This window comes from Strix aluco, chromosome 18, assembly GCF_031877795.1.
Source record: "Strix aluco isolate bStrAlu1 chromosome 18, bStrAlu1.hap1, whole genome shotgun sequence".
In the NCBI taxonomy this organism is placed as follows: domain Eukaryota; kingdom Metazoa; phylum Chordata; class Aves; order Strigiformes; family Strigidae; genus Strix; species Strix aluco.
In genome coordinates, this window is record NC_133948.1 from 9,018,476 (window position 1) to 9,038,415 (window position 19,940).

The window sequence follows — 19,940 nt, forward strand, 5'->3', positions numbered from 1 at the left end:
TTAAATAAAAAGCAAATCCTTTAAATGAAAATTTAAATTTATTTTGAAATTTTTAAATGTCATTTCTATCAATTTAGACACACTGTTTGACATTATCAGATCAGAGAATTTACAGTGACTCATGGATAAAGATGTGGCTTTTACATTCAAATGTTAAGTACTTCAGAATAGCTTTGTCTTGTTATTTCCAAACCAGAAACACTAAAGAGTATTTTATTTTGCCTTTCAACCATCTTTTTTAACTAACAGACTTTTGATATCTGCTGTACTTGAAGGGGAACATGCACACCACCAAAGGAATTACTTTATTTGAATGAAGTGAGTACCTTAATTGCAGTTCCAGATTTAAGACTAGTTCATTGTAGCATCAAAAGGCAGTGCTAAGTAGAAAGACTTTTTTTTTTTAAAAAAAATCTATTTTCCTCAGGTAGACTGCAGAGCCTGAACTACTTGGAAAGCCTCTTTACGAGGATAAAAAGGTCTTGCTATCCAATGTTATCATACAATTTAAAGTTTAGCAAGTTTTGTCCAGTTTTCATAATTATTTTGGAAACAGTATTACAGAATTCCACCACTATGCCAACACTATCCTTGTATTAGTGGTTAACAAGAAAATTCAATTCATCTATCAGACTTAAAAATTGTGTTGATTTTATTGCTTACTATAGTTTATTTTCCTACTCTCTAGCACTAACTTGAAACCGGATAAACAGAAAACACTTGCAGGGAAGAGATTTGATCAATTTGCCCATTCTGGCAAGGACAGTGCCCCTCAAGTGTGTGCATAATTAACTGTTCCAAAGTGAATGTCAGACCACTACTCTCTAAGAGGGACAGCCTTCCACCACACATCGTAAAAGTTCAGAACCCTTCACTTTGTAAAAACAATGCAAGCTCCAAAGCCCTGAAAAAAGCTTATAAACTTTAGAGTACAACTTTTATGATAGGCTGACACAGGGAATCTCATAGTGAGGTACTCAAACAATTAAGATTCCTTTGTATACACCTTAGTATTTAACAGGTTGATGCTGCCTTCAGCCAGCAGGTAGCACATCATGGGAGATCTGGGACCACAGCAACAACTTTGTGCTGGAGTCAAGCATTTGTAATATTAACAAATTGGGGGGCAGGGAACAAAGATTTTGTTTTGTAAGAAGAAAATACTTCTGAAGTCTCATGTAATATGTTTTCTCCCCCATCTTTATTTTCACTGTCTGACAGATCATTTATAGTGTGCCAGGAATGTTCTACTACCTGATTCCAGAACTCTGCTGCATTTCAAGAATCACAGGCACATTCCCTGCTCAGGAACACAGAGCAGAAAAAGTGTGAAAGGTCTGTTTACAGTTTTAGAAGCCATATAAGAAATATGTATATAATCTTAATCTTCCCTGTTGGTAAGGTCTGTTAACCTAGTTAATCCACAGGTATGATGATATGCATCTCAACATCCAATGAAACAAGTGTATTCATAAGCCTTTAAAGTATATAGAAAACTCAGTTCTGTCCTCTGATGCTGTTTTCAAGTTTGTTTTATTCACTCTTTTGGATGACTATAAATAAGTGTTTCCACTATGGAAAAGAAAGTTAGCACAGTACATTTTCATGACTGGGGAATGGATTTTCTGAAGACATCTTCAAAAGGGCAAAAGCTTAGAAAAAACAATCTGAATGTTGAATTCAGTTCCTTATAAAGTCCCTTGTAAAAATTAATAAAAACAAAAAAAAAGAAAAAAGAAAGAAAGAAAAAAAGTAAGGGAAAAACTGCAAGGCCCAAGATGATTTATTGCTTTTCTTCAGTTTTTTCCTTGGTCTCTTTCTTCTCAGATTCTTTGCTCTCTTCCTTTACAGAAAGCTCTTCTAGTTTTTCAGCAACTTTATCAGCACTATCATTTTTGTCTGTGCCTGCTAAGAGATTGATTAGGAAAAGTTACATACAGGCAGTAATGGATTTTCCTGTTACAGGGGAAAAAAGGGTAGAGAAGTGAAGGGTGAGGATGGTGGGGAGAGACAGCTGGTATTTAGAATGAGAACAAAATAAAGAAATTCTTCCCTGAGCACTGAGGGATTCATTCCTTTTCCTTCGGTAATTACCTCAGATGTCAGAGTTCAAGAAATGCTACTTGTATATTTTAGTCACTAAATGAGGGCCTAATCCTAGTGACTGAGAAACATCTAACATTTGGTCAGCTTTGCTGCTACTAGTAACAGACTCCATGCAGTGTCCAGTCAAATAAATGTCTCAAGTCCCTTGCTTTTTGCCTGCCTTAACAAAAAACCCCAAAAAGTCAAGTTCCCCAGTTTGAAATGGGGGAATAAGAAGTTCTTAAGACTGAAAAATTCCAATCTAAATATCTTGAAGAGCACTGACTGCAGACCACTAGTAACGTGTACTTTAGAAAGATAGAAGTATTTTACATAGCACAGTATCTTGTCACATAGGCAACTCTACAAGGCAGTGCATTATTACATTAAATCAAGAGGCCTGTGAAGAAATGCTACAACTTCAGACATGTTAACAACTATAAAAATTAAGTTTTCTACTTGCATGATTATATATTTGTGGACTTTGGGAAGGGGAATCAAAAGGAGGAAATATCACTGTGATTGCAGTGTTCTAAGTTAATTTGTGCACTATAAACCAGAAATGCTTCCTTAGTAGCCCTTCCAAAAAAGCAGTGTTGCAACAGCAATTGTAACAGCCTTCTACAAGAAAGAAGGCAATTGTCACTCTGTGAACCATTACTCTTGCAGACAGAAAAAGCACCTGAACTGAAGGCTGCAGTTCAGTACAGAGTGAGTCTGCTAAAACACAATGATACTCCAGGAGGCTATAACCACTCCAACAGCTAGAAAAAAGTGGCATGGTGCTACACTTCGACTCTTAAGCTTACCTTTCTTTGCTCTCTTGTCTACTTCATTCCTGCATTCTTCAAATTTTGCCTTGAATTTCTGTGCATCTGTTTCAGTAAAAAAAAAAAAAAATTTTTTCATTAGTTTTACCTTCTTGCAACACTGAATACTTCCAATCTTGAGCAAAGATACCACAGAAGTTTTGTGTAAACAAAACTTTAGGCACTTATGAAGTAATCTAGTTTAAAATCATACAAGATGCTATGCAAAATTCTTGAATCACATCTTTGTGCAGAAGCAGTTTATTTTCTTTAGCAAGTCTATTAAAGCAGCTTATTTGGGAAAACATTTAAGACATAATGCCAGAAGGAGGTGTTTTGTAGTTACTGTAAGTCCTAGCTGTCCCTAGCCTACAGGAATATGTCAGAGACTGCTAATATGACTATCTGTGTGCAAAAGACTGAAGATTAGCTTTGAACTACTATCCTTGTCAGCTACATTATATCCTAAAAGACCTCCACATCTTTACTATAATTTAGGGTTCTTAGCATCAAGAATGGAAGATAAAGCCTGCTTCATTAGTACAGCATTCAGATTCAATACCCAAAGGCCTGGACTCAAGCTATTCCTGACTACAATAGCTAAGGAAGCATAATTTCATCACATTTTGGTCTAAGCCGTCACTTGATTTAAGAGTCATTCCAAGCAGCTGACCAAATTATAACAACGTTTCTACACAAGTAATACAGGTAACAAGACAGAAAAGCAGATCAGGCAAGACCAGAACTGTCAAGGAGGTAATCTGGTATGCCAGCTCAGTCACTGGCCACATGAGGTCACTGTTGTCCCACAAGAATTCAGAAGTTAATATGAAACTACTCCAGGAAATACTTGTATCGACTCCTTTCCAAGCATCTCATAAAGGAAAGATACTTGAAGGGCATACTTATGTCTGTTCACTTGTCATCTGCTTAGTCAGTACTATAAAGGGTAACAGGCAGAGGACTACTCCCTCAAGACAAAACACTCAATAAGCTGAACAACCTCTACCAGAAAGAGGGAAAGATTTTTCAAAGATGAGCAAATAGGTACCAAAACCCTTTAATTTCATATTTGATTAAGAAAGCAGCAAGCGCTAAGCAGATGGATCAGAAAGATTTGGCTAAGCAATATGATGTTGGAGACTTGAGGGAAAGGAAGCAAACAAGATATACCAAGTTCTTCCCAGATGTAGCCAAATCCATCTAGCTTTAAAATGTACAGCCACTTTATTGGCCACCTAGCATGTAGGGAGAAGAGGCGGCTAACACTACACTTGTGTGGCAAATGGTAAAGCAGTAAATATAACATTTTTTTCTCTTTCATTTTGCTTCTTTTTTGAAGCAAAAACCCACTACTTTGATTCAATTCTAAGGAGTTGGGAAAGCTACACTGTCGTTCAGCCCTACTAGCTGATCCATATGTAATTACAGACCTACATTCTGTTCTGGCAGTCAATGTAACCACTCTAGAAAAAAACACCAACTAGCGTTGATAGTTGGGTTTCACTAGCACTTTGGACTGAGCATTTGATTTACTCAAAACAAAGAAGATACCACATACTTCATTTAAAAAAAAAAAAAAAACAACAAAAATCAAATATTTTGCTAATGCAGATGGACCAGAAATCTCAGGTCAGTATTTCCTTGCTCTAATGCAAAAATGTCATCTGAACTACCATTGAGCACCTGAGATAAAATGAAAGCAAGCTGCATGTGTAATTTCTACCACATTGTATTACTACTTTTAGTTTTATTCTTACTGGCATTACACTTGCATGAAATGGTTTAAGTTTAAAAAAGTCCCTAGGGCAGAAAGCTCTATAAATATTACTGAAGACCTAATTATTACAGTTTCTCAACACATTTAAGTGAATAACTGACTTCTGTGTTAAGGCAGTAATTAGCTAACACTACTACTATGCAGTGGTAAGATACAGCAGATCTACAGTAGTGGTTTACAGTAGTGTTGTGTTTAGACACACAGCATAACATAACAGCACACAACCAATGGAAGTTCAGTGCCAGTCCACTCACTCTCTGCATTTAAAAACCGGATTGCCAGAAGTTCAGGCTTGGGGCTTTCATCTGCAAAGTCAGCATGTGTGTTCCAGACCCATGCCCTGTCGCTCCCAGCATTAGGCTTCAGCTCCATTAAGGGTGTGACTGAAAAGAAAGCATTGAAAGATGTACACGGCACAATAGTAAACCTTTTCCACACCAGTCTCCATAAATCTTACTGACAACTGACTGCGACAGTTATGTAAAGCACTTTACACAGAATTACTTTTGGGTAAATAGAAGGCAATGGTGCCCATGCTTTTTCCTTACATTGTCAAATAAAATGATGCAAGACCATTACTGTGTAAAAGAATGCTAGATTCCCTATTGTTAAGAAACTAAGAGTTTGATCCAATTCTTGTTTAAAACAGATGAGACTAAGACAGATGCAGTCGCTAAGCACAATTCTGAAGAACAGTCAAATGGCTTAGGAGGAAAAGGCATCCACACAAACAGCATTCATTATGCGTTTGCACACTGAAAATACTACATACTACACAAAAAATATATTTCAAAAAGCATTATTCCTACAATTAGTCATCAAATCAGGTTCATCTCTCTCCTATCAGTTTAAAGCTCTACTACAAAGTATTACAGAATTCTGCACTGCTGCAAAATGTGCATGGCTTATTTTCAATCCATTTGTTCCCTCCCAGTAAAGGGAGCCCATTCCCTCCAAAACACTGTAATTACTTCACCAGACTGGTTGAAGAAGGTGGAATGTTAGTTCTCACACTGCTCAAAGACTTTTTATGTTACACACATGGAAAAAAACCCTGACCCCTGGGTCCTTTGTTTAGTTTGGGAGAAATCTGGAGAGTCAACTCACTTTCTCACATTTTTTTTAAATTTAGAGATCAATTTATATTTTGCTTCATTTATTGTTTTGCAAAAATGAAGAGTCTGTCTGCCTGTGAATCACCATAAATTCAATTTAAAAATCTACTGAAAGCAGCTTCTCCAGGAACAAAAACTTTTGACATGAACACTATAAATGTATCAGTTCTGTTTTGCTTATGTGCAACACTTATTTTCTCAAACAGGTTTATCCTTATTGGTTGGTGACTACGCTGTTTTCATACTTGCCATTTCATTTACTAAGCTGGAACACCTCTGTCCTCTGAATAGTTTGACTTTCTGAAGAGATTTACCCAGAGAAAACAAGCATTACTGCTTCTGACTTCAGATTTGTATTAAGCTACTTCAAACAAGTTATTTCAGGTTATCTAAATGTAGTTGAACTCCACAGAATATACTCCTCATATAAAAACCTCTGTATTACCAAAGCAAGCAACAAAGCATTACCAAATTAGTCTACTTACTGCTAGTTATATTGACTTTCAAGCCTATCTTGCCTTTTCATGCTTATTTTTGTTCAAAGAGGATCAAAGGAACAAACCTCTCCTGCTCCATCAGCTCTCAATACACATTCTTTTTGAATGAGTTAGCTGAATATACCGTGTTCATTTCAGTTTATTTCACAAGCAGAGAAAGGCAGCCACAGATTAATTTAGCACCTCAGTATCTGTTTTCTGATGATTAAGCAATTGTTTCTACCAATTCATTTAGCTCAAAGTAGTAAATTATTACATGATTGCTTATTTCTCATTGTTTTATGAAAATAAGCCAGCTCACATAATTTCTTATCCTAAGTAGTATGAAGGCCTGTATTTTCTGCACTCTATTATAAAAAAACCACACATGCACATTGGGATCAATCACATGATGTCTATCCCAGATAAATTTTAAAATGTCTTTAGAACACTATCAGAGTCTGAAGAAAAAAAAACAACTTTAAGACAGCCTTGCCAGCATAGCCAAAACCAACTATAGCTTCTTTCCATTAATAAAAATAAGCGCTTGTAGTTTTTGATGCTTGTAGCCTTGTGTGCGGAGCAAGAGACTATATTTACAAACTATATTTACAGTCTAGTATAAACTTGATGCCTGTTTAAAGGCATACAACAATTCTCTAACTGCTACTAAAATGCCACTGAGCTCTTAGTCTACAATGTACAATTCTACAAGCTTATAAAAAACAAAACCAAGAAGTACAGTAACATATAACATACTATAATGGTTTGCACAGATTTTTAGGGTTTTATCCCTCCTCATGAGGAGGCGAATTGTTCCCTTCTCCTTGTGTTTTAGGAGTTTTACGTCACCGGTTCCTCGCTCTTTCCATTCTGGAAGGTCATTCTCAGATGCAAACCGGAATAGCTTTGCTCGCCTTGAACAAGAGAGAATTTAAGAAGTTAGCTTGCATGTAGAAACATTTATCGAACAGTATACTTGACTGAACAGTTCAGTACGTGTTTGGTTTTTTTTAAAACAGCCACGCATAGGGAAGAAAACAATTCCTTTTGTAAGGTTCCCTGTTCTACTTCAGCATACAAATTTAGAAACTGATATGGTAACTTCAAATTTAATAACAAACTATGTAATAGCTATACTAAAATTCAACAGGTTCTGGACACACTTTTGGGGAATGATAAACATATTTTGTGCAGGCAACCTTTTAAATTAAGGTAGCTAATCAACAGGTTTTGCTATAGCTAGAGTTCTTATATATATATACTATGGATTCAACTGCTCCATCTAACCAGCAATATTTATGAATTCAAAAAATTGAGCAGCTTGAGGCTAAGTAAAGACTCTTGTATAATTCCAAGCCCAATGTTTGATCAACTGTTAACAAAGAACCTCACCCTCTAGAGTCACTCATTTCCTTTTAACTCCCAAAACCTAGTTGTTGCTATTCTTACATCAGAAAGAAAGGAAGCTTAGTGCTGCACTTCAGTGCAACATACCTGCTTCAGAACATCACTGTTTCATCTTCAAAGCTGCCAGTGTGCCAAAAGAGAAACAGGAGTAGTTTGGGACATTAGTCAAAACTGACCCAAGAGACAGTCTGAGCTCTGCTACTGAGGAGTTTAAGACACTGCTATAGGAAAGGAAGCACCTGCTCACACTACAGGATATATATAAAAATACACTTTTCTATAAAAAAAGCAAGGCACAGGGGCTTGTAATAAGACAGGTCTTTCAAAAGAATGTGTCAAATGTTGAAGCAAGCAATGCTCTGATGCAGATGAACTACTCTGTTCCAAAGCAAGTCCTTCCTTCCAAGTCTAGCCGTCATTCAGTAGGTGATTCCCCTAAGTTTAGTTATCAGAATAACCAGCATCCAAAAAGAGATTCCCTTCCTCCTTCACCACTTTGCAGATGTAAAAATGAACCTACAGAGAACTGGAACTTACACTATTATTCCCCCCCTCATTTTTAAATAAAAAAATTTCTTCTTCCCATCTAATACTGCACATCACATGTGCAGAGGTCTAATGGTCAGAGGTCTCACCATGCTCCTTGCCAGAAACTGACCATCGCTTTAGTTTTTACCAGAATCTGCAAGAGAACTCAGATGTCTCTTCCAGATGAACAATACCCTTCTGCAATTAAGTAAAAGCAGTATTTTTAAAAACCTATTTAAAGCAAACATATCATGGATCACGTTCAAAATGTGTCTTAAGCCTTTAGCCTACATGTTTCTTCAGGCAGATCATACATCTTAAGCAAGCTATCCTGATTTGACAATAAGCCCAATCTAAGGATAAAACAGTTTTAAACAACAGAAAGGTGCCGTCACAAATGCCCCAACATTGTACTGCCTCTACTGTTTTTATTGTTTCGGTATATCATATATCACCCTTTATAACTGGGGATGCATGGCAGCAATACTATATACATCTCTTTCCTCCCCAAGATACTTGTGTTATGATGTAATCACGCAATTTCAAACCTCTAATTATTATCCAAGTTAATGCTTTCTTTTAGGCCAAACAATACTGAAACCAGATTTGTGATATCAGCTCCCTTCTATTGTTCTAGACTTCAGAGTTTCTTGGGGCATTATTACCAATCATCCCCCTGCTCAATTTCTGCCATCACAGCAAATACCAACCAACTTAGATTACCACTTCATACGCAGAGATTCCTAACAATTTATCTAGCTTTTTATAAACACATTCAAGTTTAAGCCTAATAAACATTTAGATAATATACAGAAATATTCTACTTACATCTTAAAGAGTTCTTCCTCATCCTCTTCCAGAGTTTTTATTTCTTGCTCAGGAAGGGAAACTATGGGCTCAAACTGAGGATCATGGTTAGAATCATCTGCATTTTCAGTAGAAGTATCATGCTCCTCATGTGTTTCCTGAAGAGGGAAGAAAAAAAAAAAAGAAAACCCACAATGCTATGTACTTAAAATCTGAAGTAGTCATATCTGTGTTTAGAATGAAAACATTTATGACTATTCAGCAATTAGATCTTAGTAACTGAAATACCCTGAAAACAAATGGCTTTAAAGTCAATATACAGTTAATACTACAACAAAGAGAAGGTGCTCTTGCAGTGCTACATGTTTTAGTCCTGCCACCCTTACTAGTTGTGCAGAGACCTGGCCTTGGAGCAATAGCTCTTGGTTATGGAAAAATAATTTCTTCATCTATTTTTCCTATATAATGTGTTTCATGCTACTAAAGCACTACCACTTCTTAGTGGCTAATGACCTATCATTAATGGGAAAAAAGAAAAAAAACACACCACCAAAGCAACCACCTAACCCAGCTTAAGGAACACATTACATCCAGAAGTTCATTATTCTAGTCTTATGTATTAGAACCACCCACAATCAAAGATATTTTTGAAGCACTGCTGCAACATTCAGGAAATAAGTTCCTCTTCAGGAAACTTTAGATTATGGGTAAATGGCCAAAATACTACTTCCTATTTAGTTATTTAAGAATCAGTCATAGCATTCATTAAGCTTAAGAATTGTTTTTAGCCTGCGACCAGTAAGTAGATGATAAACATCTCTAATACTTTGTATACATGCAGTAAGAAACATTCAGCAGAGAAGCCTAGAAGGGAGATTCATCTGCAAGTTAACGAGGCCACAAACAGTTATCTCAGGTCAAAGGAACTGACTTGGGGTTTTTTGTTGTTTGAGTAACAGTGAAAGGAAAAAGCCTATACACCAAAAACACTTAAATCTTATTTTCACTTTACAGATGAAAGAGTCTGCTCTTACAGGCTCTATTTAGAATATCCTTTAAAAAAAGGGGGCAAGAGGGAATTAGGTAAGAAACGTTGCAAAATAAATTCTGGTTATGTCAACAACATCACACCAGCTATCATTAGTTTTATGCTTCCAGTTCCACTATGTAAGAAAAAAGTGAGAAATTAATTCACACAAGAAACATTGGCCAAACTTTCATATATTTTCTCCTCCAATAGTAAGTAGCACATCCCATATCCTAATTCATCATCCGTTCTGCGTCTGACCAATTAATTACAGAAGCCACGAGAAATGCGTAATTCACAATTAGCCACACGTGAGAGAAAGTAGATCGCGTTATCACGATAAGATCCCGCGCTGCCGCCACATAAAGCACGTGGGGAGCTACTCCTGCGGCCGGGCCGCGGCTCGAAGGGTTCAGTCAGCCGGGCTGGGGGGAGGGGCGGAAAACAGGGAGAAGAAAGGAGGGAAACGGGCAGAGCGCTCACTCCAAAGCGCCCGAGTCGCAGACGAAGCCATGGCACCTACGAGAGGCTCCGGCTTCCCTCACGTCCGGGAGGGGACGCCGCCGGCGCAGGGCGCAGGCCGGGCGGAGCGGGAGCGGCCCGCCCCGGCCTCCCACGCTCGGCTCCGCCAAGGGACAGGCCCCGGGAGACACACGTGCCCGAGCCGCCTCCAACGGCCGGGCGCCCCCAGCCCCGCCGCACGGAGCCAGGCGGGGACGAGGCGGCGCTGCCGCTCGCTGCCCTCCGACAAGGCCCGGAGCCCGTCCTTCCCGGCCACGGGCCTTGCCTGACCTCGGCTCCCCCACCCGCCTAAGCCCTTCGGCTGCCGGGGGCCGCCCCGCGCGCCCCCCCCGCCCAGCCCAGCAGGCCCTCAGGCCCGCTCCGGCGCTCTGCCCCAGGCCGGGCCCCACCTGTTTCCGTTACTCTCCCGCCCCCATCTGCCACCCCGGCCCGCACTACCGCCTCCTCTTCTTCCCCCCTCAGCACCAGGCCGCCCCGCCTCGGCACCCGGCTCCCCGGCCCGCAGGAGCGCGCCCGCTCCCCTCACCTTAGTGTCCGCCATGGGGCCGGGCTCGCTCCGCTCCGCTCGCCGTTGCCGCCTGCCCGCCGAGCTTCCTGCCGCGCGCCCCCGCCCCTCCCGCCTTTACCTCATTCCCGCAGCCCGCGCCGCTGCTGCCGCAAGGCCCGATGGGAAACGCCCCCTTTCCCTCAGCCCCGCGCTCCCGCCCCGCCCCCGGCGCGCCGCGGCTGCCGGGGTTCGGCGCGGGGAAGAGTACCCGCCGCCCCCGGCCGCACCGACACTGCCCTGCGGCACCGGTCCCCGTCCCGGGCCCGTCCCGCCCTCGACGAAGCTTTTTTTTTTGTTGTCCGGTTCCCGAGGCGCTTCCCATCAGCCCTTGCGGCATGGCGGCGGCCACCCCACGTCCCGACCCAAGATGGCGCCCACGTGCGTGACGGAGGGGGGCAATATTTTAGTCAGTTGTATTATTATTTTTAAGAGAGGCGGCTGACCCCACACGCGAGGAACGGTAGCGGTGAGAGGCAGACGTTAAAAAAAAAAAAATAGTTTCTCTCCCTTCCCCCCGATTCTTTTTGCAACGGTCTGTCGGTGACGCCACAGCTCCGCCCCCAGGAGCCCGGCACGAGGAAGCGCGAGGTGTGCGCGGGGCGGCGGGGACATCCGCACACCGCCGGCACGCGGGGCTGGGGTTGACCTGGTGTCCGCGCTGAGGGGAGGCTGGCGCCGGTGTGTGCGGCCGCCTCCGCGGGGCCGGCGGGAGCATGGCGGACGAGAGCGACCGGTGCGGCCCCGACCACGTCGCGGCTCCTGTGCCGGAGGCTAAGGATGGGGCTGAGCTGGAGGGCAAGGCCGGTGGAGGCGGGGGTGACCCCGCGGAGAGCCCCGCAGCCTGCCCCGACGTGTACAGATACATTAAGGGAGACTTGTTTACCTCCGAGATCTATAAAGTAGAAATACAAAACCTTCCCAAATACATCGGGTTTAACGATGTGAAAAAGTTCCTTGCCAAATACGGACTTAACCCTCATAAGATAAAACTTTTTGGGAAGCAGACGTTCGCGTTCGTGACGTTTAAGAGTGAGGAGGAGAGGGACAAGGCCATGAAAGTCCTCCATGGGGTTTTGTGGAAGAGCCGGCACCTGAGCGTTAGGCTTGCCAAGCCAAAAGCTGACCCGATTGCAAAAAAAAGGAAGAAAGAAGAGGAGACGGAGCAGGGAGAGGTCAAGCGGCCAGCTCCCTCCAAAGACAGCGGAGAGGAGCCTCTGAGCAAGCAAATAGCGGATGTGGTGACCCCGCTGTGGAACATGCCCTACGAGGAGCAGCTGGCCAGAAAGAAGCAGGAATGTGAACAAGTGCTGCAGAAGCTGACAAAGTAATTCCTGTTTGTAAAGCTACTGTGATGGTTACAAGACGTGACCTTATGTTGGGATATAGCTAAATTTGCACAAATTGCTATCTCTAAAAAAAAAGTTAAGTTAGAGGTAGGTCAAAACCCAAATACCCTGACAAAGTAAATAGAATCTGCGATGCTAGGGCTTAAAAACAGCCCCAGCTGACAAAACCAGCCATTGCTCTTCTTGGTCAGCATTGAATGTTTGCTAAATGAAGGGGCATTGTTTTAGAGTCTGTTGTTTTGTAGGCCTAAGCAGAAGGATGTTTATGCCTGTGAAGTTAAAAAAAAATTGGCACTGTCAAATAGTGTAAGAGGTAATCAATCTGTAGAGATGGTAAATTACTATTAGGATTTTCTCTTTAAAAATCACCTCCAATTTTTATGCCTGGTCTTTGTACATCGAAGTATCACTTGTGTTATCTCCTGCCTTACCTATGTAGATAAAATTGGCATTCTTTTCATGCATGGGTACATTGTTAAGTCTAGTACATACCTTTATAACTACATTTAACTCTTTCAGGTTACAGTTCTCACAAAGTTAGAGAGGGTTTGCCTGTTAAAAAATTCTTCTGGAAGAAATACTCTTCATCTGATAATCTTTTTTATGCCCTATTAAAAAAAAAAGTCCTGTGCAACTGTTAACCTCAGTTTTCTTAATGTGTACTTTACAATTTTTGTTTCTGATTTGGGCAGGGAAATAGGAAATAACAACAGAGCCTTGTTACCTTGGTTGTTCCTGCAGAAGCAGAAGTATAATAAATTGTGTTGCCCGGTAGAGGGAGTGAAAGCATCACCATTACAGGTAAGGTAATCCTAGGAAAAGTATGGAGTTGGGTTAATGAGTTTAGAGTTAAATTAATCATTTTGTCTTAAGAAACAGTGGACAAACTGAGTATTTGACTTCATCTTGTAATGAATGATGCATTTTAGACATTGCCTTTCATGTAATATTGCTCTTTTTCATTATTGCTGTCAGTTCTCATACATCAAAATCCATGACTATCTTCCATATGAACTAAATGAGCTGTGTCCGTTTGCAAATACATTTAAGCATACGAAGGTTGTTTCAGGACAAACTTGGCATGTACAAATAAGTGCTATGTAAATATCTTACATAACTTTATTTTAAATCTAGACTGAATATCGCAACAAATGTGAGTTCTTGATTGGGATTGGTGTAAATCAAGAAGACAAAACTGTGGGTTGTCGTCTTGGCAAATATAAGGGTGGTACATGTGCTGTAGTGGAGCCATTTGATACTGTTCACATTCCTGCTATTGCCAAAAAAGTAGTAAAAGCTTTTCAAGACTACATAAGGTGAGCATAAGTAAAACGAGTTATCTGTAAAGGTTTTGATGTCTTACTCAAAAATATTTATAAAATGAAATATTATTAAAAGCTTAGTGTTTATTCTGAGCTTTAAGACCTAAGATATACCAGTCTCAATTTTTAGCAGTTCTTTGCTGTTTACATCTTGTGCCTAGATCACTGGGTATTTTTCCCTCGCTCTTGCTCAGCTGTTCTGAGATGGGGAGGGACAGGTAACAGCCGACCACAGCTTTATTGCAAGCAATAAGATGTATAAGTCTGCTATAAAAAGTGTCTGTTATTTGAGAGTTTCTTCCACCAACTGTAAAGAAATACTCAGAAAAAGGCTTTTTAAAAGAGGAATTTGAAAAACAAAGGTCAACTGCTTCCTTGGATGAAGAGAAGAATCATCCTATAATAAGGAATAAAACAAAATTGTAAACTTAAGCAACAATACTTTTTAGAAAAAGTAGTGGTTTCTTTAAAAAGCAGTTAAATCCTCAAAAATGGAAACCTTGGAAGAATCATGAAGATGGAAAGTTTAAACCTGGAATGAAGCACAGAAGCCAGTGAAGGCATTATAAAAAGTTGTGTCATTCTCTGAATGCAGTAGGAAGCTGCCTGTATCCTAGCTTTAATTTTGGATGGGTTAAAATGGGTAAGAGGATTGTGAGAAGTAGGGAGAGATTATTTTGCATTAGGAGATGCCTATTTATCAGTCTCTTTCTTTCTTTTTTCTTAATTAAGATGTGGAAGTCATTCTTTTCTTTACAAATGAATGTAGCCTCTGTTTGTACTTAACATTTTCCATCACTTTGCACGGTGAGCTTCATTTGTTTCATTAAACTTGAATGTTATGCAAAAAAATAGTTTTCTGTTAAGTAACTGAGCTTCTGAAAATTGCAGGTCAACTCCTTACTCAGTTTACAGCCCAGAAACCTATGAAGGTCACTGGAAACAGCTCACAGTCCGTACCAGCAGGAATGGCCACGTCATGGCAATTGTTTATTTTAATCCTCAGGTATTTAAGTTGACATATAATGTGCAGCCCAGGCACACAGCTTTAAAATTACATATATATGATTTTATAAATAGTGCATGCAAAAGAGAAATAGAATAATTACTTGGTGTAGTTTACCTTGCATTACTACTCTTCTGTTTAGACTAATCTGATTCATAGAAATTAACAAGTAATTCATATGCTTATAGAAGGCATACGCTAACTCATATCTTTAAGTCACTAAATGATTATTCTCCCTTCTTTCAAATGAAACCTTTAGAAATTAAGTAAAGAAGAGCTAGCTGACCTGAAAATCTCTCTGGCAAAATACTTCACGGAAGGGATGGGAAAGAGCAGTGGTGTTACTTCTCTGTACTTTGTGGAGGAAGGACAAAGGTGAGGGAGTTGACTTTGCTGTGGGGGTTTTGGTGGTGGCTGGATTTTTGGTGTTTGTGACAGAAAAGTGGGTAGCACTTCCACACCATTATTTTGTCTTATTTCATAAAAGTAGCAGCAATGTTACTAATTTGTTGAACACTTACTTACCTTTTCCACAACAGACTCCTGAAATTTCTCATTCTCCTGTAGTGTTCACTGGATAAAGGCAGGTAGAGTGTCAGTTGGGTAAACCCACTTACTAGTTGCTGGCTGTCAAGCTGTAGAAGTGTTTACTGCAGTAGATGGATATTTATTATTATCAGCAAGTAGCTTCTGCGTCCTTTCTTCCCTGTTTTATATGATTTTTTAATCTGCCCATCCTCTTCCACAGAGCACAAGGCTCACACTGTCTTCATCTAGAGACAATGTAGGTCCTGTTGACATCAATGGAAGAGTTGTATACCGTAAGAAAAAAATGTACACTGTAAGAAAAGAAGATAGCCTCTAAAAGGATATCATAAATGTTGGCCCACTATAGATTACTGCTTAGTACGTAGTACTGCAGTTCTTAAGATGACTACAGCTTTAGTAAAAATCGTAACAAACAGCTATCTTCTTTTTTTTCCTCTTTTTGTCTCCCTGTGCCTTGCCTGCCCCCAGGAAATCTCCAAATCTAGAAGACTTGCCTTTGGAGCATGTGGCTGGTGACAAGTACATATATGAAGAACTTCTTGGCCTAAAATTTAGAATTTCTCCTCATGCGTTTTTTCAAGTAAGGATGGTAGGAAGTTGCTAATTTAACTGGATTTGCATTAATGCCATTAAGCTTGGCTAGTGCTGTGTAACAAGGTATTCTATATCTAGAGATTTCATCTTTTATATATTTGGTGTGATTAAATACCTTTGAATGTTATGTTTGGCTGTAAAAATAGTGAATGAGTGTAAACTTGATGGGGGGATGTTGAAGACAACTTTTTTTTTTTCTTTTTACTAGATCAGATAATTTGCCTCCTGTCGAATGGCAGCCTTTATGTATCCCGAACATGCAATATGTAGTTCAGGAATCTTTGTTTTTCTAAAACTTATTTCTGCCCTTCCAAAACTTCAGAGCCTCAGCAGCTAGCCTGTATCATTGAAATGGAAAGTACGGGAATAGGAAGGAAGTATATTATCACTTGGCATTGTAAATACATGGAAGCTAAATTGTATTTTCTATTTGCCATAGATGATAGGCTACTTTTCTTTTTCCACATTATGTGCTTTGCTTGCTCTTTAAGCCAAAGAATATGCTTGCTCTAGAGGCACTGGTTTAGAAAGCTTATACACTACTTCTTTAACCATAATGTGTAATTACAGCATTTACTTTAAAGTAGTATTACAAACAAAGCTAAAGCTTGCTGAATGAATTGTCATGGTTATATTCTCCTGGTTTTGAATCTTTACTAATTCCTATTCAAGGAAAGGAAGTATTTTTAAAGTCCAGACTTGACTTTATTGCTTAGCTTTTTGCTTAATTATTTTTGTTTGCTGTGTCCTCTAGTTTCCAAACTTGCTTTTCAGGTACTATAGAACAAGTCATGTTTTTACTAGAATATAGATAACAAAACGTTACTTCTCAGAGAGAACTGAGCCAGACTAACGATGGAATGGTGATCTCTTACTAGGTGCCAGTCTAGGTCAGTTAGCTGTGATTTTAACTTATATGTGAAGTTGACTTGTTAGAACCAGGAAAAAGAAAACCTGCTTTCCTAAGACTCATTAAAACACATTGACTATTTATGAAGAAGTAGATCTATTTGAAACGTAATTTCACAGGTAAACACACAAGCTGCAGAAGTTTTGTATACTGCCATTGGGGAATGGGCGCAGCTGAGCCAAGAGAGCACTGTGCTGGACATCTGCTGCGGTACCGGAACTATTGGGATCTCTTTGGCAAAGGTGAGCGAGTGATACAATGAAAGAAATACTTGAGGTACTTGAAATGCAACACATTGTATCTTATTTTTTTCAATTAATTTCTAATTAAACTGCTTACAGCTGTTTTACCAAATCATGAGGAAAGCTCACCCTTGTGTTGAGCAGCCAAAATTATTTTGAAACTGAAGTCAAAAGAGGCAGTAGTTCTGTAGGATAGCCAAAACTTACTAAATCTGTCCACTTACCCAGTTTGGGCTTTCTCAGAAAGCTTTGGATATGAATAATGAACATTTCTCGTATCATTTCTAGAGCAGAGCTTGCTAGACCATGGAAGTCTGGCCCCCAAAAAAGAAAGACACCAGCATAACTGGAGTCTGTTATGTGCAGGCTGGGATAAATGGTGGTCATCAGTCTTAAGTAGTCCCTATTTATTTGCACAGGTCCCTCCTCAGCCTGTTTTCTGGCTGCAAGGCAGTAATTCTCTGACCAGGTACTACTCAACGTTCATGTATAGTCATTAATTGCTGATGCTATGAATAATGATTAAGTTTACATTTACATACCACAGACAGCTCTTTTTCCTTTGATTCTATAGAAAGTGAAGAAAGTGATTGGAATTGAACTCTGCCAAGAAGCTGTGCAGGATGCCAGAGTGAATGCTCAGATTAATGGTTAGTTAAGCTAAAATGCCAAGATCTTTGTTAAGATGTGTAGTAGTAGTTGTATAGCTATTTCTCTTTACGTTATCTAAGCGGTTTAGAATTACATGTTGTTGATAGTAATCTTGTCCACTTTAAACATTTAATCTCTCTTGAAAACAAATACCATGTTAGTCTGTGAGATCAATTTTCCTGTTGACTAATAGCTACTTTTTTTTTTTTCCCTCCAAAAAGAAAATATTTCAGTGTAAAAGTGAGATGAAGCCAATTACCCTCATAAACAATACATTAACAGTAGCTGGTTTCTGTGGGGTCTTGCTTTAGTCCAGATAATGGAAGATCCTCAAGTTACTGTTGTTTAAATGATCTGAAGTACCAGTGATTGCTTAAATTACACTGATTTCAGGGTAGACTAAAGGGTTTGTAGTTTTTAAGGTATCTGAATATCCAATTTGAGTATACTGAAAGATGCTTTGACTAGATAAGTACTCTGATAACATCTTTTCTTTTTTTATAGAACTGAATAATATTGAATTTCATTGTGGGAAGGCTGAAGATCTTGTTCCTTCCCTAATTAACATATTAGCTCCTCAGAACCTGATTACTATTGTAGATCCGCCACGAGCAGGGCTGCGTAAGTTTATCTTCCCTTAAGTTTTAAGTCTGTTCTGCTACTTGGGGTTTGGTGGTGAACCTAAGAAAAACAACAATAGAATAAATGAAGCAGGAGGCTTCAGGCACAGCTTGAAGCAGCTGGGTATTGCAACAGTTCTGTTCATGCTGGAGCATAATGTGGAATTTTTGTGCGAGTCTGTTGCTGCACCCAGAACTGGTAAATGGCTGTCTTGGTTTTGATCATCCAGATTCCAAGGTAATTCTTGCCATTAGAAGAGCTGAACACCTGAAGAAGCTCATCTATGTATCCTGCAACCCCAGAGCCGCCATGAATAACTTTGTGGAGTGAGTATTTCTTGCATTAAGTTGACCGAGTAAATGGGGTAAGAAGAAAAATACATGCTTCTTGGGGAGGGGGACCATCGTTGGATTTTTATTTTTAAGGCTTAAAAGGCTCAACAGTTGACAGCTGCTGCACTGCAAGCTTGGAACTGCACTGCCCAATACACAAGTAATAATGGAAATATTAGGGGTGGAGAATAACCCTATCGTGGAATTGAGGCTTGGGGAAGAAAAACCGCCCTTAGAGGACTGGCAGTGATGAACAGTATACTAAAATGTTAACACAGTTCTTCCTCCCCTTTCTTTCCCATCAAGCCTTTGCCGGGCCCCTTCCAACAGGGTCAAAGGAGCCTCTTTCCGTCCCGTTCGAGCACTGGCTGTGGATCTCTTCCCTCAGACCCGGCATTGCGAGTTACTGATATTCTTTGAAAGGGTCGAATATGCAAACGAGAGCTCTGCTGAAGCCACGCCCAATGCTACTCAGGTCACAACAGCAGGGTCTGAGGCCGAGCAATTGGGCACCAACCCATCCAACACTGCTGCCAGCCAGGGCACTTCTGCACATGTAGAAGAGAGGGAATCAGCTTAACTCCTGAGAGACACCTTCCAGAAACTACTCTGGCTTGTTAACTGCTTCAGTAACATTTCTGTAACATCCAGGTAATAAATCTCCGTACAACAGAGTAGTTGCAAGGCTTCCAAGTTATTTCATCATACTAATTTGAGTTACATTTCATTATGTACTGTTAGGCCCAATCTGCTTTTCTCCTCCCGCCCTTGGGGAAATTCAGATGAGTGAAGTAATATATATATGGTGGTCTTGCTCTTTAAATAGCTTTAAATAAAGTATTCTACTATATTCAGATACAACTATTTGGAACCTGGGCTGATTTTTAATGCCACACCATCCCTTCCAGTGTGAGTATAATACACCACACTAAGGGTTAGTGAAGAGCTGCTATTTATCAACAACAGCTGAGCAGCGGAGCGGTATGGAGGACCCTGCAGAGTGGCTGACTGCACTGTCCAGTCCCCAAAGCAGGTAATTCGTTACAGGGACCCATAACTGTCAGGACTAAATTCCTCCAGCTCTGCTAGCCTGTCACAACAGCGCTGTGTCTTTTGAATAAGCTCGTAAAGATTTAGCAATCAAACCTTCCATAAGTCATTCACTTGCTAAATCCTCACTAGTAAGCAACAAACTCATATTCTAAATAAAAATGCTACAGTTTCCACAGTTGAAATCAGTTTTATTCTGAGACTGTAGCAT

The 19,940-nt window shown here is 40.1% G+C and overlaps 3 protein-coding genes and 1 non-coding gene across 4 annotated transcripts in view; 1 reads left to right on the forward strand and 3 right to left on the reverse strand.

Moving 5' to 3' along the window:
• Window positions 1–19: 19 nt before the first annotated feature.
• Window positions 20–11,239, reverse strand: RANBP1 (RAN binding protein 1). Its single transcript, XM_074844335.1, has 6 exons — window positions 11,086–11,239; window positions 9,032–9,168; window positions 7,025–7,182; window positions 4,929–5,057; window positions 2,895–2,960; window positions 20–1,908 (listed from the first exon to the last, which is right to left on the reverse strand). The coding sequence occupies exons 1-6, from the start codon at window positions 11,098–11,100 to the stop codon at window positions 1,784–1,786; spliced, it is 630 nt and encodes a 209-aa protein (XP_074700436.1). The 5' UTR covers window positions 11,101–11,239; the 3' UTR covers window positions 20–1,783.
• On the reverse strand, window positions 2,675–2,806 carry LOC141931935 (small nucleolar RNA SNORA77). Its single transcript, XR_012625712.1, has one exon. It is a non-coding gene; the product is annotated as a small nucleolar RNA SNORA77 (small nucleolar RNA).
• Window positions 11,240–11,323: 84 nt separating the features above from the next.
• Window positions 11,324–19,540, forward strand: TRMT2A (tRNA methyltransferase 2A). Its single transcript, XM_074844334.1, has 11 exons — window positions 11,324–12,430; window positions 13,145–13,253; window positions 13,587–13,768; window positions 14,666–14,780; window positions 15,040–15,155; window positions 15,798–15,909; window positions 16,953–17,075; window positions 17,650–17,725; window positions 18,231–18,347; window positions 18,577–18,673; window positions 18,986–19,540. The coding sequence occupies exons 1-11, from the start codon at window positions 11,820–11,822 to the stop codon at window positions 19,257–19,259; spliced, it is 1,932 nt and encodes a 643-aa protein (XP_074700435.1). The 5' UTR covers window positions 11,324–11,819; the 3' UTR covers window positions 19,260–19,540.
• DGCR8 (DGCR8 microprocessor complex subunit) overlaps window positions 15,496–19,940 on the reverse strand; it is a 28,003-nt gene continuing 23,558 nt past the window's right edge. Inside the window, exon 15 of the mRNA XM_074844332.1 lies at window positions 15,496–15,571. Coding sequence (XP_074700433.1) covers window positions 15,504–15,571 — 68 coding nt within the window. The 3' untranslated portion in view covers window positions 15,496–15,503. The remainder of the gene's footprint in view (window positions 15,572–19,940) is intronic.